Source organism: Neolamprologus brichardi, chromosome 9 (assembly GCF_056152115.1).
Source record: "Neolamprologus brichardi isolate AB-2024 chromosome 9, ASM5615211v1, whole genome shotgun sequence".
Classification (NCBI taxonomy): domain Eukaryota; kingdom Metazoa; phylum Chordata; class Actinopteri; order Cichliformes; family Cichlidae; genus Neolamprologus; species Neolamprologus brichardi.
This window is the reverse complement of record NC_142112.1, coordinates 41,180,955-41,207,703: the sequence shown is the minus strand read 5'-3', so window position 1 is coordinate 41,207,703 and position 26,749 is coordinate 41,180,955. Positions and strand designations below refer to the sequence as shown.

The 26,749-nt window shown below is 47.3% G+C and overlaps 1 protein-coding gene across 4 annotated transcripts in view; it reads left to right on the top strand.

Moving 5' to 3' along the window:
* LOC102779429 (receptor-type tyrosine-protein phosphatase mu-like) overlaps positions 1 to 26,749 on the top strand; it is a 166,578-nt gene that overhangs the window by 8,283 nt on the left and 131,546 nt on the right. For all 4 annotated transcript variants that reach the window (XM_087846659.1, XM_087846658.1, XM_087846657.1 and 1 more), the window contains exon 2: positions 22,402 to 22,515. In XM_087846659.1, the coding sequence (XP_087702785.1) occupies positions 22,402 to 22,515 (114 nt within the window). The remainder of the gene's footprint in view (positions 1 to 22,401; positions 22,516 to 26,749) is intronic.

The following is a 26,749-nucleotide window of genomic DNA, read 5'->3' as shown; positions in this document are numbered from 1 at the left end:
AGCAAACAGAGAAAAAAAGATTCTAATAAATCAATAATTCTGTAACAAGGATCAATGATCGCCGCTCTGACTGTCCTACCTGAGCCGAACTCAGGAGCAGCCGGCGCCGCGGGACTCATTTTTATATTTCATGTTTCTGACAGCTGAATATCACATTCATATCTATCTCATATGTAAGACCCCAACTCCTCCTTTAATACAAGTGTGTGTCTGTGTGTGTGTCTGTGTGTGTCTGTGTGTGTGTCTGTGTGTGTGTCTGTGTGTGCCGACGGTGAGATGAGAGGAAGGCAGAATAAATATTTTATTAAGATTTTAACGCTTTTTCTTTCTTATCATAATCATTATGTTAATGATCTGAAAGTGCTGCCAGCTAACAGATAACAAACACACACACACACACACACACACACACACACACACACACACACACACACACACAGAGTTTCCTATAGTGCTGTTAAACCCTACAGTGACTTCAGGCCCAGCAGCTGCTATTTAACCTAAATTACTACAGTAAATATTCATATGCTGTGTGTGTGTGTGTGTGTGTGTGTGTGTGTCTGTGTGTGTGTGCGGGCTGGGTTGTTGGTTTTCCTAACTGAAGCGAGGTGAAGTAAATACAAAAGAAGAAAATCGTAACAGGAAGTGGTCGGAGCGTTTTGCTCCTCCAGTCTACCTGATGGTTGTTTGACGCTGATTTCACAGCGATGGCGGCGTCTGATTGGCTGAGTATGTCCCGTGGCTTCACCGTGTTTATAATGGTGCCAGTTTAATAGTGAATCTGAAACCTTTGGAGAAAAAGAGAACAACGTTTCAAAGATGGAGACAGGCGTTAGTCTATGACGCAGACGCCGTGTGGGGTTTGAAACTGGCAGCACTAACCACTGCTCCACCACGCCATGGCGGGGGTTATAAAGGCTCACTGTTACTTAGGGATGGGTATCGTTTAGGTTTTATCCGATACCAGTACCAAACCGGTACTTTTGAAATGGTGCCGGTGCTTAAACGGTGCTTAAACAATCAAGAACACAAACTTTGTCCGAAAACCTCTCATGTTCAGCTGTTTTTTTGTAAAAAGATAACAATGTTAGCCTTTTCTGCAGCTATGGGGCATATATGGTATCACTCTTGGCTGGAAGCAGCTTAAACAATGGAAAAAACACAAACTTTGTCCAAAAACCTCTCATGTTTAACTGTTTTCCACTTTTTCTTTGGTCATTTTAGCCTTTTTGTCCAGGGTGAAGGGAGTATCTGCCATCAAACAAGAAGACAGCCGCATGTAGCTATGATGGTGTTTGCTAGTTCACCTTACATGCATTAATGTAATAACGTGGTTAGCCTACTCAACGTAAATTACACACGAACAACATTAAGCTACTCACGCAGAGAAGAACGGCTGCTGCTGCATCATCATCCTCATCATTTCTGCTACACTGGCAGGGCTAGGGGCCAGGACTCTCCTCTTCGGGTTTTTGGGGGATGTTGCTAACTCCGGGTCGATAACAGGCACCACACCCGCAGTAGATGTGCTCGGTGTGAGGTCTCGTAGCAAGCTATCAAATACGGCGCATTTCTCGGCTTTAAAAAAACGCTATGCGTCGCCAGGTGTTTCATCAGATTTGAGGTGTTACCTCCTTTGACAGTATCACAGTATCAGCTTAAAGCACTTGTTGCAGCTGCTGAGTTTGCATCTTTTGCTGTGAAGTACAGCCAGACTTTGACCGCTTCGCCTTGGGCATTTTTAATCTGTAGCTCTGCTCTAAAAGAACGTACGTACCTGGACCCGCCTACTATCCTCGGAAACGTAAAATGATTGGCTAGAATCTAAAGTGTATCACAGCTCAGGAAAAAAAAGCACCGAAATGTGCGCTGCTTTTCAGTCTGGTTACTACCGTTTATGTCAGAACCGGTGCCATTATTGCACCGGATACCGGTACCCATCCCTACTGTTACTGCTCTGAGCAGGAAGCTAAGACCGGCAGCCGCTCAGATCCACGTGATTTTCACACAGTCACTGAAGGCACCACAGGAAGGTTTTGTGAAATCACCTTTAGCAAGGTGTCTTCGCTTGCGTCGTAAAGTTGGGCGCCGCTGGCAGGCGGCAGCTGAGCCCGCCCGGCGTGAGCCGACCCGCTGCTGTCGGAAGCGTCTTTGTGCCGAGGACGAGTTTTTGGGTCAGAGCGAGCACCGGTGTCCTCGGGCGGCTCCAGACTCTTAATGTGCTCCCAGACTCTGATTAATGATTGGCTGTATGTGTGTCAGAGCGTAACCGCGGGAAACCAAGACTCACCTCTGGGATCGAGGCTGAGCGAGGTTAAAGACATGCAGAGAGAGAGAGATTAGAGCTCTGTGATCGTCTTACTCGTTTGTAGGTGAAAGCGCTTTGATGTGACCTGATTCTTTGTTTCTGTGGGAAACCATCAAAGTTTTGGGGATTAAATGTGTGTGTGTGTGTGTGTGTGTGTGGCAACCACAATCAGCACAAAAACAGGGACTAAAGAGGCGGAGCATGAAGTTCAAACAGATTCACAGCAGATATCGGCCGCAGGATGTCGAGCAGCTGACCTGCCGCTCTTCCCCTCGTCCTCCTCACCTTCCTCTTTCTGTGCCTGAGCCTCGTCATCAGTCCTGATCAGCAAATATCACCTTGCAGTCAGAACAGCTTTTGGGAGCTTTACTTCCTTGTCTTTCTGACACGCAGAGCATGTGACACACACCATGAAGCTGCTTTACAGTAAAAAGTTAAGTGAAAAAATGTTAAGTGACGCCCGGTTGGTGTGATGTCACATCGCAGACCAATAAACAGAAAGCCTTCAGTTTCTTCCCCAAAACGAGGAAACCGAGTGAAACGCAGCCGCCGTGAGCACTTCCTCACAGAACCAACGCGATGGGTCGGCTTTCGCTTCTCCGACGTCTGAAACAGAAGAGCGCCGTCGGCATGTCCACAGCCTGAGGCTCCTCCACTCCTCTACAGTTACTGCAAACACTCGTTTTCTTTAAGTTCGTCACCAGCTGAAGGACGTGTCACCTCCTTCAAACCTGAGTGAGACGCTCAAATGTCCAAAACCTTCAAACACAGGAAGGAGGACAGCGAATCAGCACCAACACTGCTGACTGGGCTGTTTACTAACTGACTGATATTCACCTGTAGCTCAGGTGGTAGAGAGAACACCATCTGCTGATTGGATGGTCGGTGGTGATCTCTGGCTCCCCCCTCATTACATGCCAAATATCCTTTGGTGATGTCGGCTGTATATTTTGTGCATGTGCAGATGAGAATTAAACGTTTTCAGAGTCTTATTAAGTTCCCTGTGAGGGCCGTGAACAGCTCATTAGTCCGGTCTGCGTGTCGTTGTGAGTTTCATGAAATCAGAGTAATGAGCTCACAGCTTCATTTCTAAAAATGCTCTTTAGTCCTGACAAAGTCTGATAATCAGTCTGAGGACAAACAAACGAGTTCTTCGTCAACTCCTCCGTCTGCCTCTGACTGCTGCACCAAACTATGAGCAGCAGAGAGAAAGGAGAGGCAGGCTGACCCAGGATCAGCCCCACAGGTGGGGGCCCATGTTTGAGTGCCCCCCAGGCCTGCCTTCAGCACAGTTACATTAAAGTCCAATCGCCGTCAGGGAGCTGCAGGCACATCCAGGCGATGGAAGTGCCTGGTGGTAGTACTGCTAGTAGTAATAGTACGCAGTAGTAGTAGTACGCAGTAGTAGTAGTAGTAGTAGTAGTAGTAGTAGTAGTAGTAATAGTAGTATAAAAAAGTAAGTCAGTAAATAAAATTTAAATAAAAATAAAAATAAAAAATAGCGCTTTTCACAGATAAAAATCACAAAGTGCTTTACAAAGAAACACGCTTTATGTTTTGTATTAATTTATTCTGTAGTTGTTTATTCAGTCGCACTTAAAGCAGCGTGAGGTCACCCATCAGTCGACCAATCACAGCAGCTCTCTGACTGCTGACACTGATGCGCTGTGTTGATGCGCCCGGCTGTGCGCTGCGTCCGTCCGTTGTGTGGTTCCTGGGGGACGAGACCTTTTCTGCCTCCGCCAGGCGGAACGATACCCCCCCCTCCCACCCGCCTGCTGAAGGCTGGAGATGACCTTCTGTGTGCTGGGGGGAGGAAGGGTGTGAGGATGGGGGCTGGTTCAGGCTGTGGTTTGCTCTTCGTGAGCTGGAGGTGGCGTCCTCAGCGTTTACTCGCTCCTGTGGTTGTGAGCCGTTCTCCTTCATTTATCGGAGGGATTGTTTGTGTGTCTGCTGCTGAGAGCAGCGCCCCCTGTCTGTGTGCTCCTGAACTACACACCTGATCCCGGAAGTCTGATGTGAAAAACATTCATGTTTAATGGAACCGTTTCTCTCTGCTGCCCCTGCTGGCCATGCAGAGACACTGCGAGAGGCCCTACCTGTGCCCAGGATGACTAAAGCTGGGCAAACACTGCGATTATTCAGCTTCTGCTCAAACTGTACGACTGACTCGCGGGGGTTAGAAGGTCGTAGGTCACGATGCAGGTCTCACACTATACGACCTGAGTGCTCACACTCTGCGTCCATAGCATGAAGGTTATAACAGAAAATCAGTCGCTCGCTCTCCCTCTCTGTCTTTCACCCACACAGACACACACGCCACCAACTTTGCTTTGGCGAAACTTGGCCGATCACCAAAACGGTCGCACGACTGAAAATCGGCTCAAAATGGGCCAAAAATCGCAGAGTGTGAGCCCAGCGTAAGGTGACGCTTTATCATGCTGTTTTATTTAATATATGCTCTCAGTTGTAATTACAGACCACAGGTTTCACTAAGAGTTCATTATTTCCTCTCTTTTACTCAAAGCGGTTTCAAAATAAAAGCCTTTATCTGTTCATCATGTTTCAAAGCTTCATTTTAAGCATCAGTGCAGGTTTTTCACAGTGTCCAGCTTTTATTGTGAAAATCTGTTGTGAACAGTGAGCTTTAGTTCAATTACACGTGTAAACACAGGAAGGCCTTTAGCCATGCTGCATTAGTGCTGATACTCGGCTACTTGCACACGTGGTGTAGTGTTGGTACTGCTGTCAGGTGATGACCTAGTTTATTGTCAGTGGCCAAAGGTGAGTTAGAGTTGGTGGGTGTGACCGAAAAGGTTGTCAGTGGTGTGCTGTGGGCTGATTTCAGTGGGTCGCTCTGTGGAAACATGTCTGGTTCCACACACAGGGCTGCAGCACCAGCGCAGGTACATACTGACTGTATCATGCACTGTTACAGGGTGAAGGATAACCAGGACAGTTGAGGTCAGACAACAGACACAAAGACGTGAGGAAACACAGACCAATAAGGAATCCCTTCGTTCCTTCTTGGGATGCACTTTAATCTGGACCTTAATCTTCCACGTTTCTGGGTTATGAAATGTTCCAATCTGCTCTCTGGATTATCTGGATTTTTAACTGAAACCCTCGTTTGCATCTCTGTGGCGACCCACAGAAATCCACAAACACCCGGAACAAAGCGCTGTCGGACACCCCAGGACAACTCTGTCCGTCCACCTGCTTATTGCAGTGATGCTTGTAGGTGACCGAGCTGCTGTCCGAGGGCGGAGCTTGGTCAGGTCACCTGCAGCCTTCAGAAATGTAATCAGGGCGCATTTGTGACGTTATCGCTCACATTTTAATTATTTTTCAGGACACCTGAATGCTGCTTTGGTCCAGACGGACCCTCAGACGTGCTGCAAGATGAAGCAGGATCTCCTCTCAGTTTTCTTCATTGTGGTCCAGAAAGTCCAAAGTTCTGGATCAGTTTGTGTTTGGAGTCCTCGCTGGTTTTGAGAGCATGTGACGAGTGTCACTGAGCAGAGACAGGTGGGCTGGGTCCTTCAGTTTTGGGACGTGCAGAGCGTTGGGCGGACGTGCCGCTGTGACTTGCTGTGACTCGCCGTGACTGGCGGTGACAGATCTGATGTAGTTCACAGAGGACATGAAGACTGAGTGACAGACGCTGTCCTCTGGCTCCAGAGTGGACGGTATGACTGATGAGGACAGACAGCGGACACACGGAAACACTCAAGCCTCCGCCGGCCATCGCTGCGCGCACACACACACTCTCACTCACACACACACACACACACACACACACACACACACTGCAGACCGTCGCAGTAATAATAACAATCACGACTGTGCAGTCTGAACTGAGCTACAGTTCGGTGCTGAGGGTCCGACCCACGAGCTGGCAGAGCCTCGTGGAGCAGCAGGAAGTGGCAGTGATGGTTTCCTGTGTGTCACATCACTGTGGAGGAACGTCGGCCCACTTTGGTGTGCAGCCTTCATCGCAGCTCTGTGAGCTGGAGTCTGGTTGCAGCGTTGCAGCAGCTCCTCCCCCTGCTGACAGCTGCTGTTGGGTTTCCTCCAAACATGCTGCTGTGCTTTGTGGACAAACATCTCCACTCTGGTGGACCTTGTCCAGGAGTCTGGTGGGATCAGCTTTGTCCTACAGACCTTCAGCAGTAGCCACGTGTATGGCTGGTATTTCCTCTAATGGAGCCCGGCTGTGTTAGTAAAAGGAAACGTGTCATAACCAGGATAGAGACGTGTTTATCTTGACTGATGAGTGAAACAGGTTCATGTCAGCCTGTAGGACCTCGAGGAGCCCTGCAGACCCAAACACACAGGTGGACCTGCAGGAGTAACTCTGCAGACCCAAACACACAGGTGGACCTGCAGGAGTAACTCTGCAGACCCAAACACACAGGTGGACCTGCAGGAGTAACTCTGCAGACCCAAACACACAGGTGGACCTGCAGGAGTAACTCTGCAGACCCAAACACACAGGTGGACCTGCAGGAGTAACTCTGCAGACCCAAACACACAGGTGGACCCTGCAGGAGTAACTCTGCCTGCATTTCCACTCTCACTGGAGAGTTCACGTCTCTTCCATGCAGACATGCTGACACATGCAGAGGTTCTGCTTCTGGTCCGGTTCCCTCTGGGTTTTTTCGGGAACCAGCGCCTGTTTGCCTGGTGTGGCAGGGCCGCCACTTGACCTCTGACCTCTCGGAGAGCTCTTGGCTGCTCGGTTGTCCGTGTGATCCTTCAGGAACCTACTTCAGGTCCGGGTCAGTCCGAGTGTCGAGTCCAGCAGCTCCCCTCCTCCTCCTCCTCTTCATCCTCGCCGGGAAGAGTTACAACCTGGAGGGAAGAAGAAATGCAGGAAGCAGAAGATGAAGGAAGCGGAACGGGCAGAATGTGTGTGTGTGTATTTTACAGAGTAATTATTAGTAATTAGCATATTATTCTAATACCGTCGTCATATAGACAGCCTCGAGTACAGCCAGATAGCAGTGACACACACACACACACACACACACACACCCGTAGGCTTTGGGCTGACTGCTGCATTATTCATGTTTGGCCTGAGGCGAGTAAGCTCTTGTGCAAACGCTAATGCTGTTAGCGCCTGGTTACTGTTTCTGCTGGAGATCACAGTTTATGCACACACACACACAGAGATAGAGAGAGAGCAGAATGCATGTGGAAGTCTTCAGAAAGTCTAAACACACATGGATCCTCACAGAAACACACACACACTACTGTGGAGTGCATGGAGCTTTTTATCTGTGAAGGTATTTCACTCTCTGTGTGTGTGTGTGTGTGTGTGTGTGTGTGTTGGGTGTGGTCTGTGTTTGTGTCTCTAATCAGAGTTCCTTTTAATAGACGTCAGTGCGCTGAGCTCATGTTCGTGTGGGGAGCACGCCTCCTCCTCCTCATTTTACCTCCTTCCTCCTCGTGTCTGTCTTCGCCCGTCACACAGAGTCTGTTGTTTTTTTGCTGCCATCTTGTTTCAGCCTCACTGTCACTGTATACGTGTGTGTGTGTGTCACCAGCTAAATGCCACCACTGACACCACAGGCTGCAGCTGTCCATCAGCGTGTGTGTGTGTGTGTGTGTGTGTGTGTGTGTGTGAGACAGCCTCGGGGCCTGCTGGGAGCGCGTCTTGCCGCCCCAGCCTGTCCTGTCTCATCCAATCAGGTCTCAGGGTTTTGTTCGGTGGGGTGTTAGCATCACTACATGCTAACGGTTAGCTCCGAGGCTAATAGCATACACATTAGGCAGGGCTGGTTACACTCTGATAATTGGTGTGAGTGTCTGGGGTGTGTGTGGGGGTCAGTGTGTGACCAAGGGTCCTCGCACTGATGGGAAGACAGGCGCATGTGTGTGGTTGGCAGACAAAGACAGGAAGAAACGGCTGCTTCCTGAGAAGGAAGCGTGACGGCAAGCCTGATCCCGACGAAGGGGTCACCTCTGCAGGAAACACCAGCCGGTTTCCGTCCCGGCGGTCGCATATGAGCTTGTAAGGGCCATTAGGACGGGGGAGGGGGGTGAGTCGTGAATGTCTCACAGCATGGATCTCCCAGCGTGAGTCCAGCCTCGCTGCTCAGTCTCCAGTTAAAGTTACGTTAAATAATCTGACTCTGGACGGCCATGCTTTGTGTCTCCCATCAGCGATCTGATTAAACTCAAAGGTTTCACAGAAATCGCAGTCTTGCAGTGTTTCCATGTGTGTTGCTGTACTGTGGTCAAACATCTGTGAAACAAACAGCATCGGTAAAGCTGTCTGTGTCACGTCAGGAAATCAATCAACGAGGCTCAAACTGTGCAGATTGAAGCAAACAGAAGAGACGCTAAAGCAAAACATATCAAACTAGCATTGTAACAACAGTGGGAGCAAATCCCTACACTGTGTACTTATCCCAGCAAGCGTACACATGAGCATCGTTATGAACCCCATGAAACAAAAAACTATCAGAGGAAAAACAAACTATGAAAATGTTTTACTTTTTAAATAAAGCAGAGATAGATGGAAGCTGAGGATCTGTGACCTCCACACTCTGAGCTGTCAGGTGGGTTGCAAAGTGGCTTGCAGATACCCTGAAGGAGTCTGTATAGAATAGAATAGCTCTTTATTCTCATTCTAAAGATTCTATTCTATTCTATCATGAAACCAGTTTGATGTGTAGAAAGAGATCAGCCTGTGAAAGTCTAGATCACCATGAACACGAGAGTTCAAAAGCTGAAACAAAGACTCTCAGACGATGTGATGCAGTGACCGATGACCTCAGTGAAACAGTCCTGAGATTCATCAGGGTTCAGGTGGATGAAGTACAAAGAGTCCCAGAATTAAAGCTTTAGGTGAACGGCAGCATCAGAGGTGGTCGTCCAAAGGTCCACGGTCGATCTGGGTCAGTGGGAGATGAAGGGGAAAAGTCCCATCTTCATCCATCATGTGACATTAATGATGACGACCAGAGGTATTTTAATCCCACCGACACCCACCCACCGTGTTAAGGTGTGTGTTGGTGAGCTTTGTCTGCTCCTCCAGCTGTTGTGTTGTTTTACATGTGCAGCTCACTGTCTGTTTTTCAAAATAAAATGTCAGGTTTCATAATAAAAGCATGGCTAGAACAATGCAGCAGTATAAACCTGATGCTGTGATCGTGTGTGGTCCGATCTCGGGCTTTTAGACAATCTGGACTCTGGAATAAATGTCCAGATTAAAACTTGGTTGGTTCAAGCTGTGGTTCCTTTAATGTCTTTGAGTTGTTTTTATTGTGTTTGTGTGTTTGTGCTGACACACATGTGAAGCGTGACTCAGCCGCTCGCTGATCCTGGAGTCAGTCTGAGAGAAAATCTCCTGAAGCTGCAGCGTACTTAACATTCCTCTGATCACTCAGCAGTGGTACTACCGAACAACAGCCTCTGTGTGTGTGTGTGTGTGTGTGTGTGTGTGTGTGTGTGTGTGTGTGTGTCTGAGACAGTCAGAAGGTTTCAGATCCTCTCTGCAGTCTCAGATCACATGATCATCCAGAAACAGCAAAGTTGAAAAATGAAGATCAGGTTTCTTTTCACGAGGTCTGTTCAGCTCTCCTGTGTCTGTTTCTTCTTCTGTGTTTTTGTTTTTTTGTGGAGGCACTCCTGCTTCCCCCCCTCGTCCAGCACACACAGATCTCCGTTGCTACGGCGGGATGCTCATTGAGGCTGACATCACTCCGTTTCCTGATCCAATCACTGCTTCATCTCTAAAATCAAACTCAGAGTTGAACTTGTTTCAGCTCCAGTGTTGTTGCTAGGCCCCCTTTGTTTTACCCATATTTACCCTAACTCCACTGCAGTAAACAATGAAACACATAAAAGTAAACTGCAATAAATTACAGGTTGCAATAAAATAAACCACGTAACAAACCGACTTTATCCTGTACTTATTTTACCTATAGTTTCTTTTCACTTTGTAAGAATATTCAACATTTGTCAAAAATGTCTCTCTGTGCAAAATGGGTTCAAACACATAAACAGCTGTGGGATCCTATTTGTCTGTGATTTAAACCAGGAGAACAAACTGTGGCAGGATCAGCCTGATGTTATTTGTATCCTGCTGTAACTTTACTGTATAAAGAGCAAACATCGCCAAAATTATAAGAAGTGTTTGTGAACTAAAATCAAGAATGTGGGACACTGTGGAGAGCCCAGCGCGTGCTGCCGACGCAGGGGAAACATATTCTGTCGGGATACCGACAGTGGCACCACTGTTGTTGTGCAGGTGAAGCTAAAGGCAAGATATGCTGCATCATATGTTCTTGTCTTTGGTTTGGAAGCATATTTGGCGAGGCTTCATCCTGTGCTTTGTGTTTGTGTGGGAGCCCCATCAGAAACCTGTCTTTACGCCAGCAGTGTCCAAGCAGTGACACTGAATCACCTCAGCTGCTCCTGTCATTGGAGTAGAGCTCCTGAGCTCCTCGTCTCCCTGACGCTGAGGAGACACAGTTCAATGGAAGCTCGTTGGCCTCGAGGATAAACGTCAAGCTTCACCTCCCGGCCCCGCACCTCGCCTCCCGGCCCCGCGCCTCGCCTCCCGGCCCCGCGCCTCGCCTGCCGGCCCTGCGCCTCGCCTCCCAGCCCCGCGCCTCGCCCCCCGGCCCCGCGCCTCGCCCCCCGCGCCTCGCCTCCCGGCCCCGCGCCTCGCCTGCCGGCCCCGCGCCTCGCCTGCCGGCCCCGCGCCTCGCCTCCCGGCCTCGCCCCCCGCGCCTCGCCTCCCGGCCCCGCGCCTCGCCTGCCGGCCCCGCGCCTCGCCTCCCAGCCCCGCGCCTCGCCCCCCGGCCCCGCGCCTCGCCCCCCGCGCCTCGCCTGCCGGCCCCGCGCCTCGCCTGCCGGCCCCGCGCCTCGCCTGCCGGCCCCGCGCCTCGCCTCCCGGCCTCGCCCCCCGCGCCTCGCCTCCCGGCCCCGCGCCTCGCCTGCCGGCCCCGCGCCTCGCCTCCCAGCCTCGCCCCCCGCGCCTCGCCCCCCGGCCCCGCGCCTCGCCTGCCGGCCCCGCGCCTCGCCTCCCAGCCCCGCGCCTCGCCCCCCGGCCCCGCGCCTCGCCCCCCGGCCCCGCGCCTCGCCCCCCGGCCCCGCGCCTCGCCTCCCGGCCCCGCGCCTCAGCTCAGTGCCCAGCTCACAGCAGTCGGCCGTGCTGAGTCGTCAACCAGGACCAAGCCGTGGCCTCTTTATTAGGAACAGTGTGGCCTCATGCAGCTGGCCTTGCTGCTCTGAGGTTTTTGTCACGTCTCCTGGTTTAAATAAAGTTTGTTCACTTTGAGCTGCTCTCACATTCGAGGATCAAAGAGTTAAAGAAAGTCTTTCAGTCTGAGTCGTTAATAAAGACTCGGAGGAGGAGGCTGAAGGAGACTTAGAGACAAAACCACAAACGAGTCATTTTCCTAATCTGGACCAGATGGCTTCATTCAGCCTCGCATACTTCAGAGAGAGAGGCAGAGGAGGGCGAGGGCGGCTCCGCCCAGGCGCAGCGCCAGCCCTCGCTGTGTGTGATTGGCTGGCTGCTGACAGATTAGGCTGGATTAGAGCAGCAGCAGAGGTCTAATCCGGCCCACCAGCAGATCAGCGAAATGTTATCAGATCTCTGCGGAGTCCGAAGGAGTCCGGCTGCTCCCGTGGGCGGAGCTCGGAGCCCGAGTGTGGGAGGGAGGACTGCCGGCCTCCTCCAGCTGTTTCTCTCCGGATTCTTCGAATGTTTCCTCTCCTTGTGTCGTTTTCTCTTCCTTTAGCAGAGATCCTTGCTCCTTCTGTCTGTCTCCTGTGTTTGATGGTTTCTTATCAGTCAGAACATGAAACGGCGAGTGACGTGAGGTCGTCTCAGTTTCTGTCTTCCTGTTTTTGCTCGTTATTCACTGAACTGCAACAGTTGCTCTATTTCTGTCCCGTCGTCGGGATATTTCTCACCTTATCTCAGTAATTTATTTATTTCATGTTTGGTTAAATTCAGTTTTCTTCTTTTCTGTCTTTTAAATGGTTCATTGATCTTTTGTCTCAGATTCTTCATCGCTTCTCTTTTCTAATTCTTCACTTTTCTTTCTTCTTTATGTTTTCTTCTTTCCTGCTCTGATTGGCGGGTTTGTAGATTTTCTTCTTCTCTGTTTTTAGAATAAACTCACTGTCTCACCATTGATAAGCTGAACCCGAGTCTAAATACAGATTGACAGACAACATGACTTTCGCGCATTGCATGCTGGGTACTCGTGGCAAAACAATCAAAGCAATGCATCAAACACAAGCATTTGCAGCACCGCAAAATGTTCATTCTCCGGTTCCAATATCTTCTTGCTTTTTCTTTGTCCCCAAAAAAGTTCTGTACAAAACGAAGGAGAACAATGCCGGACCGTACAAAGACAGACTCGACGAAAAGGCAAAGATACGAGGAAAAAATCAAAGGAGTGAAAGGGTTATACCCTTACGAGCACACAGAGGGACAAAATACGTTAGCGTGCTGCCCAACTTTCACCACGCTCATATTTATAATCATACGTTCTTGGAGTGAGTGCATACACTCATGAAGTTCAGTAACTTCAGGTGCAACAAACCCCGGAACAGTTTACCGATGGATGGGTACAGGACCATGAAATGCACCGTGTAGAATGAAAGACCATCGTACGTATCATCAGTTTACCAGTCTCACAAATCGTCTTCATAAATACACATTCGTTAACCGTTTATTAATAGGACCTTTGAGCTCAACGGTAATTAATTAGCAGTGGAAATAATTTCTGGTTCGTTACAGAAATGTAGCAGTGACAATAATACTGTATGCTGTAATCGTACTGGGCAATTAGTGACACAAAACAACAGTTTTATCCTGTGAATAAAAGTACATGTTTTTGTCAATGTACCATGGTAATAACAGAAGCGAAACGCAATATTGTGTCAGGACAATTCACTATTTATGCACAATAAACAAAGGAGCATAGCGCCACAATTTCTGTTCAGCGCCAGACTTGCTTGTATATATATCACCTATATCACCAATTATGTTAAGAAAAATGACGTATTAACTACAACAGAAGTCTGACCTTTGTGGGAATGCTTGGAGCAGACTAACCTGTGAGCTGGATGTTCTGGGACGTTATATTTGGTCTTTGAATGGCTGCAATCCAGGCCATCCGTCGCCTCTTTGTTACTTTGGAAACACGGCTTAAACAATTTCTCTTCAACGACGTAATCCGATAACAACGATCTCTTTACCCGTCGGCTTCCCGTGGCTGTCATGCGACCGGCTATTGCAGTTAATAACACAACAGCTTCTTGACATTTTTGTTTCTTTTTATCGCTGTGTAACTGATTTCAATTGAAAGCCTGCGTGCGCTAGTACCGCTTGCCACTAGTTCCCAGAATCCTTTGCGATTTTACCCCTGAATGACGTCACATTTTCAATCTCTATACCCGCCTCCATCATATCAGCAGGCCTGTGGGCTACGGCGCCCACTGTGTGTGTGACTTTATTAAACACACGAGGGGGGATCTACGTTACAGTCCGCCTGTATTTGTTGGGCAGGTCGGGGGATGGTTTGGTAACATTTAGCCGCCTTCAGAGTGAACGGTAGCATCACACAGTCACGGATACCTGCTGATCAGTATCATCCAATCAAAATCCCAGAATCTTTCTCAGCCAAACTCGAGCTCCGCCTTCTTAGCTGCTCTGCAGTCTTTCGTGGTGAGCGTGGATACATACCTGCATTACTTAGAGCTTTTCTGAGTCAAGTCTTTCTGCAGCTTCCATAAGTGACACATAAGATCATCGGTGGTTTGATGGCTCGTTACCAACATTTCATGTCAGGAGCACCTTTAGAAATATATTTACTTAGAAAGTAAAGGCCACACCCCTAATCACGTAGACTTTAAGCCTCGAACCAGGTGGTGTTATGAACGGGGACATTATCTATCAAGATCAGCTGGGTCACCTGTGTGTGGGCGGGACACACCTGGTTTAGTTGATTATTTTGGGATCAGTGTGATCTTTATTGATTATTGATTGGACACTGACACAGGTGTGCACGTTGAAATTAGACTTTAGTTTGGGTCTGTCTGTAAAGGGTTAAAACTCCTGTACAAGTTTTAGGAGAGGACGACTAACAGTTATTGATCAGAGGACCGGAGAATAAAGAGGGCAGGCGATCGATCACTGAACATTATGATTAATTACACCTGCTACACACATACACACAAGGCAGAGTGTGTGCACCCTCAGGCTGTGTTTTCTGCTCTCTCTCATCACTCTAGCAGCGTGCGCACACACACACACACACACACACACACACACACACACACACACACAAAGAGGGTGTGGAATGTGATGGAAAGACTGTGTGTGTGTGTGTCAGAGAGAGATCCCTGGAGGTGTGTGTGTGTTTGTGTCATTTCCTGTCGAGGCGAAGAAGAATGCCCGACAGCATGTGCTCCCTCTGAAACTCTCAGCTTTGTTTTCTGTGATGAGACGAGGGCGAGCAAACGGAGCGGGACGGACAGACAGGAAGATGGCGAGCGTCAGACTAGCTCGCCGTAAGCAGCTTCCACGCGTGTAGAAACGAGAGCAATGTGAGAACATGTTTCAGTCGGACTGAATACAGCTGATGTACAGTGCTGCTGTCAGAGTAAAGGTGGACGTGTCAGAGCAACAGTGTTCTAAATCAAGCGCACCCCTCTGTCTTCTAGCTGTTTATGTCCTTTGGGGAAAACATGGGTGTTGAAGCTCAGCAGTGTCCTGCAGGTGATCCTTACCTGCACCGTCACCTGTGGTTTGACCTTTCATGAATGATCAGTTAACACAGTTCATTTATAAAGGAAAAAAACCTAACCCTCTCCTGTTCATGCCAGTCTAGCTCATTAAACTAAAAGTACCATGCAGCACCAAACCAACAATCAACCACATCAGCTGCTCACAGGACTTGGATCTGGTGATCGCCACACTCCTCCCCTAAGGAAAAGCGACTTCTAGCCTGAGTAATATTATTATTTTTTATCATTTCATATTAGTTCTTCGTGCTGTGATGTGTCCTCCTCTCCATCATTGGTTACAAATGTCAGCAAGTTTTTGTTTTGATCCTCCCCGCCTGTTTTGCTGTTACTTTCCTCGGGATACCCAGATGTTAGCAAAGTATTAGTGCTGGTGTCTGGAAAGCCCAGAAAGTTCTCATTCACAGTTTCCTCCTCAAATATTTCTTTCAAATGGTGTTGTTGTTGCTCCTCCAGTTGTGTGGCTGTGGGGTAGCAAGGTGTTAGTTTTGAGACATGGACTATCATATCCTCCCCCGAATCCTCCAAAACTACTGGACCAACCTGCTGCACCACCCGGTCCTTGCCATTTGGGAGCCAGCTTGGCAGTGAAAAACTGTAAAGTGCCAGGAGGATTGCCATGATTTATACATCGGGGAAACCAAACAGTGTTGTGCGGAAGGCACAAAACAGAAGAGCTACCTCGTCAGGCCAGGACTCTTCAGTCTGTTTACACCTACAGGCCAGTGGACAGTTTCAATGATGAGGATGTAACATCCTGGACAGGGAGGAACGCTGGTTTGAGGAGTGCTGTGATTGCAGCCATTCCCCAACTCTCTGTGAATGGTACTCATGGCCACTGATCAGTGGTCTTTGAGCAATGATCTTTGATCAGTGGTCAGTGGTCATTTTGCATATTAATGATCATAAACTGACCTCACAGCCTGTTGTTAGTCAGTGCTGCTGGTGTCAGTCATTACTGTTTATAAGGTTGGAAACCTGCAGTCAGCTGAGACTGAAGGAGTTCAATTCAATTTAAATTTCAATTATATAGCGCCAAATCACAACAATGGTTGCCTCAAGGTGCTTTATATTGTACAGTAGATCTTACAATAATACATACAGAGAAAAACCCAACAATCATATGACCCCCTATGAGCAGCACTTTGGCCACAGTGGGAAGGAAAAACTCCCTTTTAACAGGAAGAAACCGCCAGCAGAACCAGGCTCAGGGAGGGGCGGGGCCATCTGCTGTGATTGGTTGGGGTGAGAGAAGGAAGACAGGATAAAGACATGCTGTTGAAGAGAGACAGAGGTTAATAACAGATATGATTCAGTGCAGAGAGGTCTGTTAACACATAGTGAGTGAGAAAGGTGACTGGAAAGGAAAAACCCAATGCATCATGGGACTCCCCCAGAGGGGCCTGAAAACTGAAGGCTCTGCCTCCCATTCTACTTTTAAATACTCTAGGAACAACAAGCAGTGTGAGAGCGAAGTGCTCTAATAGGGTGATATGGTACTACAAGGTCATTAAGATAAGATGGGGCCTGATTATTTAAGACCTTGTATGTGAGGAGCAGGATTTTGAATTCTGGATTTAACAGGAAGCCAAACCAGGAGAAATATGCTCTCTCTTTCTAGTCCCTGTCAGGACTCTTGCTGCAGCATTTTGGATTAGCTGAAGGCTTTTCAGTGAGTTTTTAGGACTTCCTGATAATAATGAATTACAGTCGTCCAGCCTGGAAGTAATAAATGCATGAACTAGTTTTTCAGCATCACTCTGAGACAGGATATTTCTAACTTTAGAGATGTTGCACAAATGGAAGAACGCAGTCTTACATATTTGTTTAATATGTGCGTTGAAGGACATATCCTGGTCAAAAATGACTCCAAGATTCCTCACAGTGTTACTGGAGGCCAAGGTAATGCCATCCAGAGTAAGAATCTGCTTAGATACCATATTTCTAAGATTTTCAGCGCCGAGTACAATAACCTCAGTTTGATCTGAATTAAGAAGCAGAAAGTTAGTGGCCATCCAAGTCTTTATGTCTTTAAGACATTCCTGCAGTTTAACTCATTGGTGTGTGTTATCTGGCTTCATGGACAGATAGAGCTGGGTGTCATCTGCATAGCAGTGAAAATGTATGCTATGTCTTCTAATGATGCTGCCTAAGGGAAGCATGTATAATGTAAACAGAATTGGTCCTAGCACTGAACCCTGGGGAACTCCATAATTAACCTCAGTGTGTGAAGAGGACTCTCCATTTACATGCACAAACTGGAGTCTATTAGATAGATATGATACAAACCACTGCAGCACAGTACCTGTAATACCTACAGCATGTTCTAATCGCTCTAACAGGATATTATGGTCAACAGTATCGAATGCTGCACTAAGGTCAAGAAGGACAAGCACAGAGATGAGTCCACTGTCAGAGGCCATAAGAAGATCATTTGTAACCTTCACTAAAGCTGTTTCTGTGCTGTGATGAGCTCTGAAACCTGACTGAAACTCTTCAAATAAACCATTCCTCTGCAGATGATCTGTTAGCTGTTTGACAACTACTCTTTCAAGGATGTTTGATATAAAGGAAGGTTGGAGATTGGCCTATAATTAGCTAAGACTGCTGGGTCTAGAGATGCTTTTTGAGTAAAGGTTTAACTACAGCCAGCTCGAAGGCCTGTGGTACATAGCCGATTATTAGAGATAGGTTGATCATATATAAGATCGAAGAATTAATTAATGGCAGGACTTCTTTGAGCAGTTTTGTAGGAATGGGGTCTAAAAGACACGTTGATGGTTTGGAGGAAGTAATTATTGAAGTTAACTCAGAAAGATCGATTGGAGAAAAAGAGTCTAACTTAACATCAATGGTACTAAGAGTAGCTGTAGATAATATTACATCTGTGGGATGATTATTGGTAATTTTTTCTCTAATGATAAAAATTTTATTTGTGAAGAAGTTCATGAAGTCATTACTAGTTAACGTTAAAGGGATGGTTGGCTCAACAGAGCTCTGACTGTTTGTCAGCCTGGCTACAGTGCTGAAGAGAAACCTGGGGTTGTTCTTATTTTCTTCAATCAGTGATGAGTAGTAAGCTGTTCTGGCTTTGCGGAGGGCTTTCTTATAAAGCAACAAACTATTTCTCCAGGCTAAATGATGATCCTCTAAATTTGTGACACGCCATTTCCTCTCCAGCTTACGATTCATCTGCTTTAGGGTACGTGTTTGAGAATTATACCACGGGGTCTGGTACTTCTGATTAGAGACCTTAGTTTTCACTGGAGCTACAGTATCCAGAGTCGTACGTAGTGAGGAGGTGAAATTATTAACAAGATAATCGACCTCTGTTGGGGTAGCATTCAGATAGGTGCTCTGTCACGGTTCTGGGTCGGTTAGACCCAGCATTTTAAGTTTATTATGTTTTGGGTTTATTTTTGCATTATGGAGTGTTTTGGGGTTCTCTGGTGTTTTGATTATTTACGATAGATTATATTATTGTGATTCTGGTTTAGGGTTTTGTTCACAGGGTTTGTGTTCTCATGTTTTGTGTGGGTTTAGTTCTGTCTGGTCTGCGTCTTTGTGTAGTGATGTCTTGTTCCTGTTTTATTGTGAAGGTCTGCGTCTCATGTGGGTGTGTTCAGTTTACCTCCCTTGTCTCGTCTCGTTAATTACTCCCAGCTGTGTGTAATCTCCCTGTTTCTCTGAGCGTATTTAAGTCGTGTCTTCTGCTGTAGTAGTCGCTGATCCGTCTGTGCATCCATCGTGTTTCATCCATGTGTTCTCCCTGCTGTCCGTCATCACTTACCTCCGCCCATCCTTCTCCATGTTCGTGTCCTGGTTCGTGTTTTGTAGTTTAGTTGTTCCCAGTTCAGATATTCTGCAGTCCAGTTTGCAGTTTTTCTATTTTGTACTTTACTTTCAATAAACCACCTTCACACCCTTATAAGTGCCTGTGTTTGGATCCTACTTCATTATCTCCACACAGCTTACTTCACTCACTGTGACATGCTCTGCTCTATGAGCATTGAAGATGATAACAGTGGGTGGATTACATTCTTAAACTTAGTTACAGCACTTTCAGAAAGACATCTACTTTGATAAATTCTACTCTCCACTGCTGTGTAATCAATTATTGTAAATGTAAATGTTATCAGGAAATGATCAGACAGGAGAGGGTTTTCAGGAAACACTGTTAAATGTTCAGTTTCTATGCCATATGTTAAAACCAGATCTAGAGTGTGATTAAAGTGGTGGGTGGGTTCTTTTACATTTTGAGAGAAACCAATTGAGTCTAACAACAGATTGAATGCCATGTTGAGGCTGTCATTTTTAGCATCTACATGGATGTTAAAATCACCCACAATAATTATTTTATCTGAGCTCAGAACTAAATCAGATATAAAGTCTGAGAAATCAGACAGAAACTCTGTGTAAGGCCCAGGTGGACGATAGATGATAACAAGTAAGACTGGTTTCTGAGTTTCACAGCTGGGGTGGATAATGTTAAGCATCAGGCTTTCAAATGAATTAAAAGTCTGTCTGGGTCTTTGGTTGATTAATAGGCTGGTGTGAAAAATTGCTGCCACACCGCCCCCTCGACCTGTGCTTCGAGATTTCTGGTAGTTAGAATGACTCGGGGGTGTTGATTCATTTAAACTAACATAATCATCCTGCTGCAACCAGGTTTCTGTAAGGCAGAGTAAATCGATTTGTTGATCAATTATTAAGTCATGTACTAACAGAGACTTGGAGGAGAGAGACCTAATATTTAATAATCCACATTTCACTGTTTTACTCTTTGGTTCAGATGTAGATACTGTATTGTTCTTTCTTTGTAATTGTTTAAGTTGTTTGTTGCTGGTTTTTAGTTTGTTTTTTGTCTTTTTGGAAGCAGACACAGTCTCTATGGAGATGGGTTTTTGGGGGGGTAGCAGGAGGAGAGAAGCTGCAGAGAGGCGTGTAAGACTGCAACTCTGCCTCCTGGTCCCAACTCTGGATACTCATGTTTTGGGGGGTTTAATAAATTTGTCCATATTTCTAGAAATGAGAGCTGCTCCATCCAAAGTGGGATGGATGCCGTCTCTCCTCAGGAGTCATCAGGAGTCACCTGATGATGATGATGATGATGATGATGATGATGAAACGTTCCTCCCACTGAAGACATCCAGGTGAACAAAACCAACGTTCTGGGGGATTTTCTGTTTCCTCACCTGGATGATTGAGCATCAGAACATGTCACTCAGAAATGTTGTTTGTCAGCTGGTGTATAGTGTGTGTTCAGATGCCGCACACAGCAGCAGCTTCTGTGAAAGCCAGGAGAGGGGCAGCCAATCAGACAAAGAAGGATTAATCTGAACTTTGAATCATGCAAAGCTGCTCTGGTAGAATAAAGCACAGGATGTCGACATGAAACATTAAAACCACACGTCAGCGTCACAGTCCGGTCTCTCTCACACTCACACACACACACACACACACACCTCTTTCTGCAGTGTTGGGCGATCATGAGATGAGATTGGTTTCCTGTTGGAGAGAGAGAGCTTACTGTGTGTGTGTGTTTGTTATATAGATGCACATGATAGAAGCAAATGAAACAGATTGTGTCTGGTATCTGTTGATGAGCTAACACTGCCCAGCGGGACGAGTGTGTGTGTGTGTGTGTTTAATGTGCCTTCTGTTACAAAGAAAGAAAATGAGCCTTCCCGCTATTTAATGTCAACACTTTCAGATGATGGCTCCTCACACACAGGCGCGTGTGTGCGTCGGCATGAATGGAGGGATTTAGACATCTTTGAGTCACAGAGGAAGGAGGAGGTTTACATCTATTATCCTCGTGTGTGTGTGTGTGTGTGTGTGTGTGTGTGTGTGTGTGTGTGTGTGTGTGTGTGTGTGAGAGAGAGAGCATGCTGGGAAATGGTAATGAACTGGAACTGTCTCACTCTGAAGAACATTATATGTTTACAAGCTGCTCTCTGCTGACGAGCGAGAAACAAGGTGGAAGTGCGACTTGAACGTCTGTATCAATGAAGCGATTAATCAATGAGGTGATTGATTCGCTGATTACTGGTCGAGCATTCGGGTTTCCTGCTTCGCTCTGAGGATGTTGGTGCGTCTTGTACATCAGTAAATGAACGGCAAATGGGCCGCAGTCTTTCTGTAATGGAACTAAACACAGTACGAACACGCGTGACCCAGTTACTCTGAATACATCATCATATGTAGGTACAAAGTACCCGAGCTGATAATGTGATCACAATCAATAAGTATAAAAACCCACACCTGGAATAAACAATGGAAGAAAAATACTAATAAAGTCTATAAATAAAAATGTCCTGATTAAAGTGATGCAGCAGTGAGTAGCAGAGTCTTCAGAGCTGATTAAACTTTCTGTGTAATTATTTCAACAACATGCTACACACAGAGTCCTGTGGGGGTCCCGTGGGGGGCTGTGGGGGTCCTGTAGGGGGCTGTGGCGATCATGTGGGAGGAAGAGACTTGAAGAAATAAATATGTGGTTAACGTTCCAGCTGATGTATGAGGGCCCACAGGTAACTGATGTGCTGACAGTTTGAAGCATTAACAGTGGAGAAAGAAGGAACTGCACAAGCCTTAAATCAGTTCCAGTGTCCAAGCATCCAGAAGTGTTTCTACACCAGCTCTAATTTCTGTTTCTTCTTCGGCTGGAAGACCAGAACACAGACTGTAGACTGCTCACCTAGTTCATTTAAAGCATGGAGTGGGGTTCATATCGCAGGTTTAGTATTAATATGACCTTTTACTCTTTACTTCTCATTTTCCACAGTTCATAACAATAATCATAAGATTAATTTTATATCATCCAAATAGAGAGAGGGGGAAATAACAGCCTCACTTCTAAACCACTGAAGAAGAAATGATCGTATTGATGAGGTTCTGTAAACACAGTGTAGTCGATCCTGTGATCGCATTAATGTGCCATTAGTATGCAGCATCTCCGTGTCTCAGTCTTTAGGTGGGACTTGCTGTGATGGAGGTGAGGAACTCACTAACTCTGCTCATATGAGTGAGATCCAGCCAGGTTTCCGCCGCCGACCAATGTTTATCTCATCGTCAGTGGGGCTGTGCGTAGATATTTGAGCCTCTGTGGAGAAAATCCAAACTTGTTTTTTGTCTGCTGTACAATCTTTGGAAATGGTTCCAAGAAATCACTCAAAGCCCACAGTTCCCCTGAAATTCATGGATCAGAGAACCCCGTCCACAGCCTTAAAGCCGGGGCCTTAACAGTTTTTCCTTAATCCTGTCTGTGGTTTCACCTAAGGTAACCGAGTGTCTGTCTGTCTCTTTTTCAGCTTGTCTATCTGGTCGGTCTCCTGACTGCACGCTGGTCCAGTCCAAAGAAGATGACTTTGACTGGGAGCAGGGAGACAACCGAGACCGATTGGCCACCCCCTGGATCCCTGCAGGTACTGTTTGTCCTTCTGAAAGCACCGTCAGGGCCCCGCAGTCCTCCTGCAGTCCTCCTGCAGCTCAAAGGTTCCCCGGGTGCTCCTCAGCACTGTTCCCTCTAAGCTGAGCGCGTGAGCAATTTCACACTGCTGACACAGTCAAATCAGCGAAATAAAATAAATACATGTATTTACTTTAATTCCAATTCAGGCAGGGGTTTTTTTTGTGCGCAGCACAGATTTTCACCATGTCAGCAGTGCGCGATTGCTCATGCGCTCAGCTTAGAGGAAACATTGCTCCTCAGGGAACCTTTCTGGATCTCCTGAAGCTGGGTCTTGGTGGTGCATGCATGTCGTCCTCTGACTCTTAAAAACCCTGAAGTACGTTTGTGTTGTGACACACATACATTGGTCATCAGCATATCTTTGCCTCTCCGGTTCTGCTGTTGCTCATTTAACCAATACTGCACTCGATGAGCCGAGGCTTATAAGTACTTGGTGTTTACAACAAGGTGCAATCCTCTGGGTGCGTTGTTCAACAGCTCGAAGAGATGCTTGAGTCTGAAAACAAACTCTGGACTACTGAAAGCAGGAACGCCTCTCTAAATGGGAAATGGCTGCATCAACCAGGTGCAAGCCTGATCCAATCACAGAGCGCCAGACCGAGCTGTGTACGCGTCGGTCTAGAACTAACCCTTTGTCAGACACACGGGCTTCAAACCAACGCCCTTTAAATGGCATGTTTATGCTCTGCACGCCAAATGGTGTTACCTGTCACTGCGTGCCACACACCTGTAACACGGTCAGTTAGGCTAACCTCAGTCGTGACCGTATTTCCTCCCGAGCAGCCGAGGACGGCGGTCGTAACCAGACAGAGAGGGAGTGTTCTTGCTATAATCAACTATTGTACAGGTCCTTAAACACAGCACTGCAGCGCTTTGCACCTGAAGGCAGCGCTGAGGGAAAAGCTGCTGCAGCCTTTTATCTGCTATTGACCTGCCACTGTGTGTGTGTGTGTGTGTGTGTGTGTGTGAGTGTGAGTGTGAGTGTGTGTGTGAGTGAGCCGCCATTTGTCACATGCTCACAGAGGTTACCCTGCTGACGAATGAGAATGCAGCACTCTTAAATCACAGAGCCAATCACGTGAGAGACAGGCTGACCGAGGACACACAGAAAGGAGGTGGTTACTGTCCTGTTTAATGTGAGTTATAGAGGAGGTGGAGGAGGAGGAGGAGGAGGCGAGAGGAGAGTTTGTCACCTTTACTCTTTTCCAATAAAAGAGGGTTTTTGTGTGTTTCACTGTGTGTGTGACTAATTGCAGCCAATCCAAGCAATCAGAGAGCAAACAGCTTCTCTCCCAGTGGACACACACACACACCCTCCTCCTCGGTTCGATCTCCTCCCGGCTGATGTGTGGAGCAGTGAGCAGGACGAGACAGGGCATTAAATCTAACACACCCTCCACAGCAGAGACCAAACTCAGCCTTCTCCCAGCTGAGCTCGCTTCGGAGGAAAAACCGACCAATCTATTCAATTCAATTTTATTTATACAGCACCAAATCACGACAACAGTCTCCTCAAGGTGCTTTATATTGTACAGTAGACCCTACAATAATACTAGAGAGAAAAACCCAACAATCATATGACCCCCTATGAGCTTATGACTTTGGCGACAGTGGGAAGAAAAAACTCCCTTTTAACAGGAAGAAACCTCTGGCAGAACCAGGCTCAGGGAGGGGCGGGGCCATCTGCTCCGACCGGTTGGGGTGAGCCTGAGGTGAAGGGTTCAAGCAGAGACGCCTGTTATCGGGTCAGAGTTCAGAGCCGCAGTGTGGCCCTTTGTTAAAGCTGTTAATAAACCTCACTGATCCGGAGACAGTAAAACATCTGGAACATGTGGAGTTTCGTGGAAGCACAGACACAAAGCAGTAACATGCAGGAGTGATCTCAGCTCGTTTGTCAATTTCAGCAGCTCACATCTGATTCTTTAAATCAAATATCATGTTTCAGGCCAACGGCAGGCGGTGCTTAATATTTGTTCTGGTGAGTTTGGGCGCACGCCTTTCTTCTGTCTGTGTCCGAGGCTGCCGAGGACCCGCGTCACTCCACCGCCTTTACTCTAAAAACAGACACTTTATCAATGGGACTTCTGCATGTGATATTGGTGGGAGAAAAAAACCCACACAGACAGCATTCTCCAGTGAAAGTGGTCTGGTTTAATACTGCAGACACACACACACACACAGAGCTGCAGCGAAGAATCGATTGACCAGTGATTGCAGGCTCCATTTAATGTTCTTATAAATGGTACAAGTTCAATCTAATCTGAGCCATGTAGCGCCGGCTCGCTCTCTGCTGTCAGTGTGAACAACAGTAATCTTCCCTAATACTCTTTCCTGCTGCACACACACGCACGCACACACACACACGCACACACACTCACACACACACACGCTGTCTCAGACTGAATATGTTTCTTGCTCTGATTTCTTTCTGACTCCTCAGTCGTTAGCTGTTTGTTACTGCTCACGACGAGCTGATAAACTTCATCTCCTCCTCATCGTCAGCCTGTTCCAGCTGAGATTTTTAGATCATTTGACCTGATCCTGGATAGCAACTATGCTAATCTTTCTCTTTGGTGACTAGCACGTCTGGTCAGCTAAAAATAAACGAGTCCAGACCAGATCAGATGCTGGTAACGCCATGACATCACGGGTATATTTAGCTTCCTTACAGACCGGCTGAAGCAGCTGAGTGCAGTGAGCCAACAGTACAGTAATTATTAGTTTTGCAGGGAAAGCAGTTGAGGCAGTGGAAGATGTTCCTGAGGTTTGTTTGTAGTTGAAAACCAGATGTTCATAAATAACAGTCTTCAGAGCCTTTCAGTGTTCCCAGTTCAGTTAGTCTGGTCCATTTCAACAACCGGTTTACTCAGTTTATTAACAGCTGGGTCAGTCAGACCTGCAGCCAACAGTGACAACAGGAATATCAGGGCGCGTTTCCAGAGCTGTGAGAAAACAGGCTTGAACCCAACAGAGCCTGGACTTGAACCCAACAGAGTCTGGACTTGAACCCAACAGAGTCTGGGCCTGAACCCAACAGAGTCTGGACCTGAACCCAATGGGGTCCAGATATGAACCCAACAGAGTCTGGACCTGAACCCAACAGGGTCCAGATATGAACCCAACAGAGTCTGGACTTGAACCCAACAGAGTCTGGACCTGAACCCAACAGAGTCTGGACCTGAACCCAACGGGGTCCAGATATTAACCCAACAGAGTCTGGACCTGAACCCAACGGGGTCCAGATATGAACCCAACAGAGTCTGGACCTGAACCCAACGTGGTCCAGATATGAACCCAACAGGGTCCAGATATGATCCCAACAGAGTCTGGACCTGAACCCAACGGGGTCCAGATATGAACCCAACAGAGTCTGGGCCTGAACCCAACAGGGTCCAGATATGAACCCAACAGAGTCTGGGCCTGAACCCAACGGGGTCCAGATATGAACCCAACGGGGTCCAGATATGAACCCAACAGAGTCTGGACCTGAACCCAACAGGGTCCAGATATGAACCCAACGGGGTCCAGATATGAACCCAACAGAGTCTGGGCCTGAACCCAACGGGGTCCAGATATGAACCCAACAGGGTCCAGATATGAACCCAACAGAGTCTGGGCCTGAACCCAACGGGGTCCAGATATGAACCCAACAGGGTCCAGATATGAACCCAACAGAGTCTGGGCCTGAACCCAACAGGGTCCAGATATGAACCCAACAGAGTCTGGACCTGAACCCAATGGGGTCCAGATATGAACCCAACAGAGTCTGGGCCTGAACCCAACGGGGTCCAGATATGAACCCAACAGGGTCCAGATATGAACCCAACAGAGTCTGCTGAACCCAACGGGGTCCAGATATGAACCCAACAGAGTCTGGGCTTTAACCAGCTTTCTCTTGGAAATGAGGTGTACATTTCAATGAGACTTTTTACCCGTATAAATAAAGGATAATAAATACAACCCAGCAATGTCCAGTCCTGATCGCCACACAGTCTACCCTGACTAAAGGATTCTGTGAGTAAGAACAGGAGAACTATCCAGGTGAACAGTTTATTTGCACCTATTATATTATACCCTTTTAAAAAGAGATCTTCAATTGAACCAGGATCAGCCCTACAGCAGAAATAAGCACTGTTTGGGTCTTTAGAGTTAATTTTCCCCATTATAACACCTGTTCACATTTCACT